Source organism: Temnothorax curvispinosus, unplaced genomic scaffold, assembly GCF_003070985.1.
Source record: "Temnothorax curvispinosus isolate PA1 unplaced genomic scaffold, ASM307098v1 QBEX01004497.1, whole genome shotgun sequence".
Taxonomy (NCBI): Eukaryota; Metazoa; Arthropoda; class Insecta; order Hymenoptera; family Formicidae; genus Temnothorax; species Temnothorax curvispinosus.
The window spans coordinates 21,912-33,960 of NW_020214277.1; the positions used below are offsets into that span (position 1 = coordinate 21,912).

Below are 12,049 nucleotides of genomic sequence, written 5' to 3' on the forward strand. Positions count from 1 at the left end.
TCGTATCGAGTATACAACTCAAGTCATGATTTTTTGCATAATTGTAATAATAAGAACTTTGAATATTAAAGAAAAATATGCACTTACTTTGAAATCGTTGTATAAAATTATCAAATTTCCACTCCTTCAATATTTGCACTGTAAAATTGTCCATTGTTTCTTCAAACAGACTCAATGTATTTGTTAACTTATATTACGCACAACAACACAATTCACAATCACAAATCACAATATGAGCGACGATTGAGAGACGAACTTACGTATGTGCTTACTAAAACGGTCACATATGCCGGTCCGCACGGTAATTTCGGCAGGACAGCTGTTTGGTTAAAACAACCGAAATAGTAAACAACGACAACTGAAAAGCGCCGTAAAAATTACTTTACCGTCGGGCCGCACCAGCTTGACAAGACCAAGGCTATTTTGGCCTGGCAGTTTCAGGTGATTTTAACTTAAAATTTTTTTCCGTGCAATCTAAAACGCGTGATGGGAGTGCAGATTCTCACTGTCGAGGAATTTAGCACACTTATAACGCAGATAGAAGCCATCCTCAACTCCAGGTCCCTATGCCCTACTAGTTCCGATTCTAACGACCTCGGGGTACTCTTCCGGGACACTTCCTTACCTTGGAACCCCTCGTGACTGTTCCGTATCCTGATCTAGATTCGGTACCGATAAATAGACTTGATCGATGGCAACTGGTTTAACACATGCACCAACAATTTTGGAAGCGTTGGCATGACAAGTATTTGCACACTCTGCAGCAACGACCAAAATGGTTAAAATCGTCGTCTAATACGGTGCAAAAGGACACGTTGGTCTTATTAAAAAACGAAAACGCCCTTCCCTTACAGTGGAGACAAAGGCGAATCGTAGAGCTACACCCGGGTCGTGACGGTATCTCTCGGGTCGCCACAGTGAGGACAGTCCCTTGCCAATGGACAATTCACCGGATGGGTTTAGACCCATGGTATTAGACGACGATTTTAATCACTTTGGTCGTTGCTGCAAAGTGTGCAAATACTCGTCAATACTAATCAAGCTTAGAAAAAACCTTGTATTTTGGTGGGCGGTATGTTTGGCGCTTGCCTCTGTATATAGTAGGTGTTAGTTTCAGTATATTTCATTAGTCGTTAGTATTATTTGCGTTAATATTCTCATTCGGTAGTCATTTCGCGTACTTGCCATTGGGCTTTACCATGAGCTGGCAATGCTCTTTACTCGGTACATTACCGATAAATCAATATTTTTAGTGACTCGCGCGAAACGTCGGCAGATCGCAATCGGATCGTGTTATCGATATTTTTGCGACTCACTAATCGGTGCTGCCATCGTACACCCCACGAGGACACCCGTCATGGAAGGGAAGAGCAAGTACTCGCTTGCGACACGAGTTGCAGGACTTGCTCGTCACTCATCAAAACAAAATCTCGGGGTGCACACCTCTACGTGCACACTCGAACCTCCGGAGGCCATTATAGTGCTCGCTCCTTCGGGATTGCGATCTCTGCCTGATCTTGCCTGCTTGTGCTCGTCTGCCTTGCCTGCTTTGCTTGCTTGCGTCTGCTTTGCCTGCTTTGCCTGCTTACGCCTGCCTTTACGAGCTTCGCCTAGAGAAAGACGAATCCCTTCAGGAAACGACGGCTGACCGAATGGTGAGTCGCTATTTCGCTTTAATTTGCATTGAGGAGACGCAAACACTCCTCCTCTGGTCTTTTGAGTCACTTCTTAGCAATTTAGCAAATGAGGGAACGTACACACACCCCTTTTTAGGGTATACATAAATTAATAATTTAATATCAGTGTTTAGGATTTGTGTGAGGATGTCTGGGACACCATTAGCAGAAGGGTCGACGGCTCACCGGGACACTCAAATAACGCACTCCCGAGCTTGGCTTAAACAGCAGTATATTTCAACAAAGAGCTTTATACAGTTTGAATCAGATTGCTCCAACGGGCCAACGACCCGGGCAACCGGAACACGAGTACCGAACGGAGATCTTCAGGCGTGGTTTGAATCGAACGGAGATCTTGAGCGCGCGATCAAGGGAGTTCTTGAGCGCGCTATAGCGTGGACGCACGACGCATCGCTGAGATCAAGCCTTGAGACCTTCGAGGAGAGCCATTTCACTTGCGCCCAGCTCGCTCTCAAATTACGGAAGGCCGGTTTCGTTTGACGATAGTTCGTCGGCACGTATACGCGTTACTGTTCGGACATAGTCCCGATCGGCGTGTTGGCTTGGATAGGTCTGTCTCAAAGGGCCGTCGAGCTTGAATTGAACTCGCCTGATCTTCGCATAACACGCGAGAAACCGAATTCGGCAGCGGCGCCGGTATGCGGAAGCATGGCTCGCGCGTGATCCTATTGTCGGTGCCACGGGAACACGTGATAGCCGTACACACTGTTGTCATACGCAAACGTTTGAATAGAACTTACATTCCGGAGTAACGACGAATCCGGAACATCAGGGTATATATTAATTAATAATATAATATCAGGGAAAGTTATGTTTGAACTTGTTACCGTAATTCGTTACTCATTGAAAAAGTAACTCAACGTTACCGTATATAACTCGTTATTCTTATTGAAAGAAGTAAATTGTTACCGTTACTCATTACTCGTTGAAAGAAGTAACTCATCGTTACCGTAACTCGTTATTCTTTTTGAAAAAAGTAACTTGTTATTGTTACTCGTTACCTATTGGAAAAAGTAACTTATTATCGTTATTGTTATTTAAGAAGTGATGAGTTGTTACAAGTTTCGTAAAATTTGACGTAGAACTACGTCTTTGTCAACAGTAAGTAGGGGTAACATATTGGGAGCACAGATGCAACATGTCACACTTTGAACGTTTATATCTTCGAAACTAATAATCGTAGAGTAATGATTAATACGTCATTAGATAGCTTATAATCCCATTTTCTCTTGAAAGTTGCTCGGGGGGCGATAGAGCCGTACCCGGATTTGCGATAAAGCGAAGCTCGAAGGATCAGGGGGTGTGTGTAAAGTCTACCCAAAGCGAATTAAGTTAAGCAAATGCGACTCACCGTTCGTTGTGCCGTCGACTCCTGGATGCTTCGTCTCTCGGTCACAATCGGGCTCGTGCAGCAGCGCAAGCAGGGCAGCAAGCAAGGCAAATGCAAGGCAGGCAGCAAGCAAAGGCAGGCAGCAAGCAAGCAGGAGAAAGCAGATAAAAGCAGCAAACAAGCAGGCCGAGAAAGTAGGCGATCGCACTATCAGGGAGCGGGCTGGTGATCTCGCGACTCCGAATATTAGCGAAAGCCTCTGTGCTCCGAGACGTCGTAACGATGAGTGCTGAGTGCTCGCGGCCCTGGAACAGTGTCGCGAGCGAGTACTTGTTCTTCAGGCGGATGCCCTCGTGGGGTGAGCGAGGGCAGTACCGATTGGTGAGTCGCGCAAATATCGATTCCGCGTTGATCGCGATCCGCCGACGTTTCGCGCGAGTCACCAAAATACTTAATACTAGGTATGCGAAGACTACTATGTACAACGAGTAAGAACGAGACTAAACTAATGAGTATGATACATGCATCTATCTACAGTTTGGTGAGCGCCAAACATACCGCCCACCAAAATACAACGAGTTGTATTTTACTAGCGATCTGAATCGGTCGCCTGTGGAGCAGGGCCCATCGGCAGGGGGCATAGCTTCACTAGGGGGCGCGTGATCGTGTCGTCCGCCACCCGCACCGTGGCGACACGCGGGACGCCGTCGCTGCCCGGATGCAGCGCCTCCACTCGTCCTCGCCTCCAACGCAGAGGAGGCATGTTGGCGTCCTTGAGGAGGACCAACGCACCGATACCGAGCGGGTTGACGGAAGTCTACCATTTAGGACGCTGTTGCAGCGTATGGAGATACTCCTGATGCCAGCGCTTCCAGAAGTCCTGGTGTATTTGTGACGAGTTGCCATCGATTCAGACGATTCATCGGTAACGGAGTCACGTCTTGAGTGGGAACGGAGACGATCGGTTCCATCGTGAGAAAGTGACCCGGTGATAAGACTTCGAGGTCGGCAGGGTTGGTGCTCATCGGGCAGAGGGGTCTGGAATTCAAGACGGCCTCGACCTGCGTGAGGACCGTCGTGAATTTCTCTATGGAGAGGACTTGATCACCCACGGTCCGCCGTAGGTGGGTTTTAAAAGTCTTGACTCCCGCCTCCCAGAGGCCCCCGAAGTGGGAGGAGGCGCTGAGGGAGGATTAAAGGACCATTTGATCTTCTCTCGCTCCGCTGCGAGGCTCATGCGGCTTTCTAGCTCCCGCGCGGCCCCTACAAAATTCGTGCCGCAGTCGCTATAGAGAAGCGAGCAGCGTCCGCGTCAGGCCACAAAGCGTCGCAGCGCAGCGAGGAAGGAATCCGTGGACAACGAGAAGGCGGCTTCCAGGTGCACCGCCTTAACCGAAAAGCATACGAAAAGGCACGCGTATACTTTGAAGGAGGAGACTCCCCGGGCTTGTCGCGTAACTATGTTGAACGGTCCCGCGAAATCAACGCCGCTGATCGAAAATGGCTTGGCCCGTCGGACCCTATCGGCCGGTAGATCCGCCATGAGAGGCTGGGAAGTGTGTGGATTTACGCGGAAACATCGATGACATCTCGAGAGTACGCGTTGGATAGCGCGATGCACCCCGAGGACCCAATAATGTTGCGTGAGCAGGTATTGCAGCGTGCGCCGACCAGGGTGCAGGTTCGTGCGGTGCACATGTTCGATAACGAGATCCGTGAGCTTATGTTTACTGGGCAGTAAGGCAGGGTGCTTGTTCTCGAATGTCAATCCGGATTTAGCAAGCCTGCCGCCCACCCTGAAAATACCCACAGGATCAAGGAAGGGAGCGAGCTTGAGAAGGGGCTTGGGGAGCCTTCTCCCGCTTTGAAGACGATCGATCTCATCGCGGAAAGCATCCGCCTGTACACTCTTTACAACTACTAGTAACGCGGAATACAGTTCGAGCTGATCTATGGCCAAAGTCGTGGGAGCCGATTTTGTACGGAAGTGATTTACAAACCTAAGAATGTATGCTATAATTCGACAAATTTTCTCGATTGAAGAAAATCTTTCTAGCAATGAATGTACCGCGTCAGGCGGATCGAGCGCCACGAGCGATACGATTTTCTCCTCCTCGGTCGGAGGGGTTTCCGAACTGTGGGAAGGTTCAACTCGGGGTTCGAAGCGAACAAGCCACTCAGGGCCCGCCCACCACATCGAACTGGCCACCAGATCACGAGGGTAAAGTCCTCGGGAGCAATGATCCGCCGGATTGGACTCCGTGTCGACGTGGCCCCAAGCTAAGACCGGCACGTTGTCCTGAATGAGGGCAACGCGATTTCTAACAAAAGTCTTCCACCGTTGTGGTGCTGAGCAGATCCAGGCCCGGGCGACCTCGGAATCCGTCCAAGCATACTCGTCGTCAATGTCAATGTGTCCGCGGAGGATGCGCCGGGCGTACGCGATTAATTTGGACAAGAACAGAGCCGCGCAGAGCTCCAGACCGGGAATGGTGAGGGGGCGAAGCGGGGCGACCTTAGACTTGGCGCACAGTAAGCGGACCACGACGCCGTCGCGCGTAACGATTCGCAGATAAATCACGGCTCCGTACCCCAACTCGCTGGCATCGCAGAACCCGTGGAGCTCGCAACGAACTACATGGCACGAGTTAAACGCGCGAGGAACGCGAAGGGAGGATAACACGCCGAGCTCCGTCTGGAAACGGTTCCAACTGCGACGAATGTCCATCGGTGGCTCATCATCCCAATCTAATTTAAGGGTCCACAGACGCTGAATTAAGCACTTCGCGGTAAAGGTGAGTGGGGCCAGAAAACCCAAGGGGTCGAAGATGCGCGCTACTTCCGACAATATAGTGCGTTTGGTGCACTCACGATCCAACGCGTTGACTTGAAACCCGAAACTGTCAGATTGTGAATGCCACCGAAGGCCCAATATCTTCTGAGATTGATCTTCGCTTGACTCGAAATCTAACATTGATTGGCTACATAACTGCGTGTCGAGGCCCTCCAGCGCGGCAGGATGGCTGCTCGACCACTTTCTAAGCTCGAAGCCGGCGCTTCGGAGAAGCGATAGCAATTGGTCGCGGAGTGCACGAGCCTGTTCCACCGTACGAACGTAGTCACGACGTCATCCACATACAGCGCCTCGAGTAGGGCTGCGAACGCTAGAGGATATTTCTCGCGGTATTGATGAGCTAACTGGAGCAAACAATAGATCGCCAAGAACGGGGAGGCGGTAAAGCCGAACGTAACGGTTTTGAGGAGATAGTCTAGGATGGGGTCCGACTCCGAGAAGCGCCAAACGATACGTTGGTAGTCGCATTGCTCCGGGCTTATCCAATTCTGGCGAAACATCTGCTTCACGTCCGCGGTTAGAGCGATCGCTTCGGCGCGGAACCTAAGCAGGATGGCGAGCAGGTCTTGTTGCAGCTTCGGACCGCTGAGCAGGGTGTCGTTGATCGACAGACCGTTCGAGCAGCGCGAGGACGCGTTAAACACTACCCGCAACTTAGTGGTAGTGCTATCGAGTTTATATACACCGTGGTGCGGTAAATAATAAATGTGGCCATCCGACGGGAATGGATTGCGAATTACCTCCATGTGTCCGCTATCGAGATAATCCTGCATGAAACTATTGTAACCAACTCTGAACTCCGGATCAGATTTAAATCGACGTTCTAGTGCGCGGAGACGACTAACCGCTATGGACCGCGAGCCGACGAATGTAGGAGGATCCGACACGAACGGGTACGAGACCACGAAACGACCCGAAGGGTCACAATACGTGGTCTGGGCAAAGATCTCTTTGCAGCGTCAATCCTCGTCCGAACAAGAAGCGTTCTCCGGCACCTCCTCCAATTGCCAAAAGCGACCCACTGATGTCTCGATCGACTCGAGCGTAGTCGCGAATGACAGCAGGGGTGTTGATTGGACTGACGAGGATACCGCGCCCGTTAGTACCCATCCGAAGACTGAATTGAAGGCGTCGGGTTCTCCCTTTTCCCCCTTACGACGGTCATCTCGTAGTATCGACACAAACGAGTCCGCCCCTAAGAGGATGTCAACACTGCCGGGCACGTAATATGCGGGATCCGCGAGCGGCAATCCCTTCAAGTGTTTCCACGATTGGACCTCCACCTTGTCATTAGGCAGCGGCGAGGTTATGCGCGGGAAAACCGTAGCCTCTATCGAGAACCGAGTGTCGTCGTGACCGCGCGCGCGGATCACGAGGGAGGTGAGGCCCCTCATCGTGGCCGCCCTAGCTTCGTTTATCGCCAACACGGTTGCACTGTGTTTGGTGCGATGAAAGCCGCCCTTCCGAAGGCAGCCCTCGGTAATGAAATTGGCCTGACTTGCGCTGTCCAGCAATATGCGTACGGGGAACGCATTGCCACGCACGTCTATCGCCTCGGCTCGTACGGTGGACAGGAGGACGATTCTATTGGCTAGGCTAGTCATTGTTACAATCGGCGCATCCTCCGACTGAGGTGCGGGTACGGCGTCCGGTTCGGCAGGAGTCGCGCCAATGGGTTCGGTCTTAGGAGTAGTATTGGAGCTTTGCTCGTAATGCAGAAGCGTATGATGCTTTGTTCCGCAGGACCGACATGTCCATGCGGAAGGACAATTTTTCATGCCATGCCCTGAGCGCAGGCAATTGAGGCACAATTTTAAGTTGCGAGCCTTAGCCTGCCTCTCTCTCGGCGAGAGTTTCAAAAACTGGGAGCACTTCGACACGTAGTGAGGCTTTTTACAAACGGGGCAATCGGCCGTGTTAGTCACGAACGAAGAGACCGGCGTGGACTTGGTTTTGGAGGACGGGCCCGCGACGGCCTCGAGAACCTGACAATGTTCCGCTAGAAATTTCGTGAGTTGAGTATATCGCGGTATCTCCTCAGCCCGGTGAGCAGACTCGAATTTTTCCCGAAGGGAACGAGGAAGCTTGTCTAACAAAAACTTCAGTAGGATAAAGTCCCATGAATCGGTAGGGAACTTCATCAATGCGAGCGCGCGCGTGTTCTCGGTAAACGTATCTAATAAGTGGTGAAGAGCCTCGGCCGACTCCGCCTTCAATGGCTTTGCCTCGATTATCGAATTCAAGTGATGGTCCGCTAACTTTCTCTTATTCCGGTATCGATCTACCAGCGAGTCGTAAGCGATCAGATAGTACTCCTCGGAAAACGGCAGGTTTTTCACCACGTTGAGTGGTTCCCCTTTGAGCGAGACTAACAGATACTGGTATTTCTCTATCGCGGAAATCTGCTGATTGTGTATCGACGCGTTGAACAACGCGATGAAGGAAGGCCACAACGTGAGGTTGCCGGAAAACTGCGGTAGCGGGATCTTAGGCAACTTGACCACCGAGGCCTGACACGAGGGCGGTGCCGGCGCGCCTCCGAGTGGCGCGCCCGTTTCATGATGATAGCGACTCTTTACGGCGTAATGCATTTTATCGAAACTGGCTCGGATTTCGTCCTCGACATCGAAGTCCGCCGCTTCTTGGATGACCTTCAGGTGGGTGACCTAAAAATCGTCCGCGATCTTCGCTACGCTCGAGTAGCGAGCGAGGAAGGTCGCTCGGATTGCCGCGTCGGTTGCGGCTTGTAGGGAGAGGTCGTGTATTTCTCGCATACGCCGATTGCATACTTCGCAACGAGCATATGCGTTTTTCGACATGATGTAACAAAGGGGTCGTCCACAACAGACAGACGAAGCTAAGAGCAAAGGAAGGACGGCGAATAGGTAATTGGAGGCGATGGCAACTCGAACCAACAATATCGAAACCCGGCAAAAACAAACACGAAAGTCAGGTCGCCAAGGTGAGGGATAACGGACTGTTCCGTTCGATGCTCGCGCAAAGTCACGAGGGAATATTCTCGGTAATATTCCTCGAGTTGAACGTGGAGAATACTAGCCGCCGGATTAGCGCGATAAACAAAAATGCGATCCGACTTGCGGACGTCAAGACACGCGTCGCAGAAACTCGAAAGGCAAATATTCTCAATCGACGAAATAATATTCTCGAGCGATGGTACTCTCGCACGGATCACGAATGTCGGGATAATACAAGTGTTGGATCGGGCTGTACGTCACCTCGCAACGACGAAAACACGAGCGATGCCCGAGACTATACGGAAAAACAATGCGCACGTGACCGGCCCGTGATCGAAGGCCACGGCCGTTGTCTATGATGCAAAAGTATCGCTGGCCCGGAATACTCGGATATTCGACCGAATATTTCGGTTACGATCTAGCCAATTATATGGCGACTAATTACCGCGTCGAGCGCGGAATCGATTTTAAGGCGACTAACGGCTGCGGCCCGTGCTATGACGAACGAAGTTCGCGCGCGTATTCCCGTTGCGAAGCGAGCGTTGCACGAGAGATACCGCGCGAGACACGAGTTGTCAGCACGCCGAGCGTTATTGCACCTCGTTAATGCGAGAACAAATAATCAGCGAATTCGCGTAAATTACAGATGGCTAATGGCCGATTGCGCGATGCTACGCGAGTATTCTCTTCGCGAAGCGAGCGTTGCGAAACGGGAGATCCTGCGAGACCCGCAAGGCCACGCGCTATTGCACTATGCGTTACAGAACACAAGATTCGGTGACTTAGAACAATGAAAAGACACGCGAAAGGGCGGCGGCAATAAACTAATCGCGAAGATATGACGATTCGGCTCGAAGGACCAGATGCTCGGGGGGCGGTAGAGCCGTACCCGGATTTGCGATAAAGCAAAGCTCGAAGGACCAGGGGGTGTGTGTAAAGTCTCCCCAAAGCAAATTAAGTTAAGCAAATGCGACTCACCGTTCGTTGTGTCGTCGACTCCTGGATGCTTCGTCTCTCGGTCACGATCGGGCTCGTGCAGCAGCGCAAGCAGGGCAGCAAGCAAGGCAAATGCAAGGCAGGCAGCAAGCAAAGGCAGGTAGCAAGCAAGCAGGAGGAAGCAGATAAAAGCAGCAAACAAGCAGGCCGAGAAAGAAGGCGATCGCACTATCAGGGAGCGGGTTGGTGATCTCGCGACTCCGAATATTAGCGAAAGCCTCTGTGCTCCGAGACGTCGTAACGATGAGTGCTGAGTGCTCGCGGCCCTAGAACAGTGTCGCGAGCGAGTACTTGTTCTTCAGGCGGATGCCCTCGTGGGGTGAGCGAGGGCAGCACCGATTGGTGAGTCGCTCAAATATCGATTCCGCGTTGATCGCGATCCGCCGACGTTTCGCGCGAGTCACCGAAATACTTAATACTAGGTATGCAAAGACTACTATGTACAACGAGTAAGAACAAGACTAAACTAATGAGTATGATACATGCATCTATCTACAGTTTGGTAAGCGCCAAACAAAAGTCTTAAAAAGTTTCCTAAATGAGGAAGCCAAACAATTATATTTTAATTCTGTACACTTTATACACGTTTTTATATTTACATTAAACAGATAGAGACAGAATAATTGGATTACATGAAAAAAAGCTCATAAACGAATCAAAGAATTTTCTGAGATATATCAAATTTTGTCAATGGTATTCTTTTAATATAAAATATGGGTAATTGTGTACATGGAGGGGGTCACTTTGGATGACCTTGAAATTTTAGTATGTTTCAAGGTCATCCTCCTGAGTGACCTTCAGAAGATTTCAGCCCGCGCTTGTTGTTTATTCAGAAGTTATTAACAAAAGAAATGTGAGAAATGTAGAAGTTATTTTGAGTATTAAAAGGCATAAATGACTAATATATATATGTGGAAATAGTACATGTATGAACAAAGGAAAATCTTTTAAAGCAGTGAATGAAAAATTTAAAGCAGTGGAGAGCCCACGCATGTACTTTGAAGATACATTATGTGTCTAGTTTAACAATAGTGGAGCTACCCGCAGGGGGGCGGAACCCACTGCCTCCACGCATACACTTTTCACGCGAGACGAGTTGTCACATGGGTTCGTGGCATGCTTTACGAGCTCGTTTAAGTAGAGATGGTATTAAACAAGATAAGTTAGTCGATCATCTGTGTGAATATTTGTGGCGATATACAATAAAAAGAATTGGAGGAGACCCATTTTATGTATTACTAGATGACATAAAATATGTGTATTCAGGAAATTAATAGAGAATATATAATATGTTTCATTATGTACTGTGACGTTGCGGCTCGCCGCACCGTCGCGGCGCCCCGCCGCCGTCACAAGGCGCGGAATTTTGCGCCCAGGGACGGACCAGGGAGGCAACGACGAGATCTCCAGGGGTCGTATTTAATCGCGTTTCCGCATTTTGATTACTTTCTTTTGTTTTTTTATGCAATGTAATACGCGCGGCACCTCACCCACACCACGGCAAGCCTTCGAGGGAGTAGTTGGCGAAGGAAATCAAGGACGATCGATAACCAAAGAGGGGTGGCAAACGCGGAAGCAGCAGAGATCGCGGGCTGGCGAGAGCAACGCGGCAGGCGGGCGGCTCGTGCGGCAGCGACGGACGAGGCCGCCGATAGCGGGGCCCCAAGCGCTTGGGTGAACACCCGGCTTCAGCAAATGATCTCCACAAAACACCGACCCACGGGGTGGCTGGCCACCGCCCCAGGGTCAAACCGGAGGCACACCGGCACGAGCGAAGTTCCGTCCGCCGCTAAGGACAAAAATTTGAGGAGTCGCACGCCGCCGAGAGACCGTTGCCCGCCCCCGAAGGATCTCGTATCGACAGCACTGCGCCGGGACACCGCGGGCTTGCAAGCTCGCGCCCGATTGGCTCGCGCGCCCCTCAGGAAGGGGTACCGTATCGATTCCGCAATCGAGCGGATTTAGAGTTTCACTCTCTGGTCGTCCGTCGGCGAGATACGTTAAGATACGCGATAGCCACCCCGAGTCGGGTATTTCGAATTACAACTGGCGGATCGAGGATTGTTGGTGGAAGGTGACGGCGAGGAGCCCAGGAGGAGGCGTATCACCGGTGAGGTTGCCCGTAAATCGCGATATGTAAAGCCACGACACCGCCCTCCGGTGCACGCTCTCGCTCGGGATAACGCATGTTAAGATT

General features: G+C 50.8%; 1 protein-coding gene across 1 annotated transcript; it reads right to left on the reverse strand.

Moving 5' to 3' along the window:
* Window positions 1–3,851: 3,851 nt before the first annotated feature.
* Window positions 3,852–6,654, reverse strand: LOC112453542. Its single transcript, XM_025014339.1, has 3 exons — window positions 6,167–6,654; window positions 5,096–6,083; window positions 3,852–4,088 (listed from the first exon to the last, which is right to left on the reverse strand). The coding sequence occupies exons 1-3, from the start codon at window positions 6,652–6,654 to the stop codon at window positions 3,852–3,854; spliced, it is 1,713 nt and encodes a 570-aa protein (XP_024870107.1).
* Window positions 6,655–12,049: the final 5,395 nt, after the last annotated feature.

Bases quoted from the DNA above. Each gene is read 5' to 3' on its own strand.
- LOC112453542 (XM_025014339.1), bottom strand. From the start codon at position 6,654: ATGCAGGATTATCTCGATAGCGGACACATGGAGGTAATTCGCAATCCA. The intron at 6,084-6,166 runs GTATGTGGATGA...GCTTCTCCGAAG, and splicing joins GCAGCCCTACTCGAGGCGCT to CGCCGGCTTCGAGCTTAGAA. The intron at 4,089-5,095 runs GTACATTCATTG...GTCCTCACGCAG, and splicing joins CGCTCGATCCGCCTGACGCG to GTCGAGGCCGTCTTGAATTC.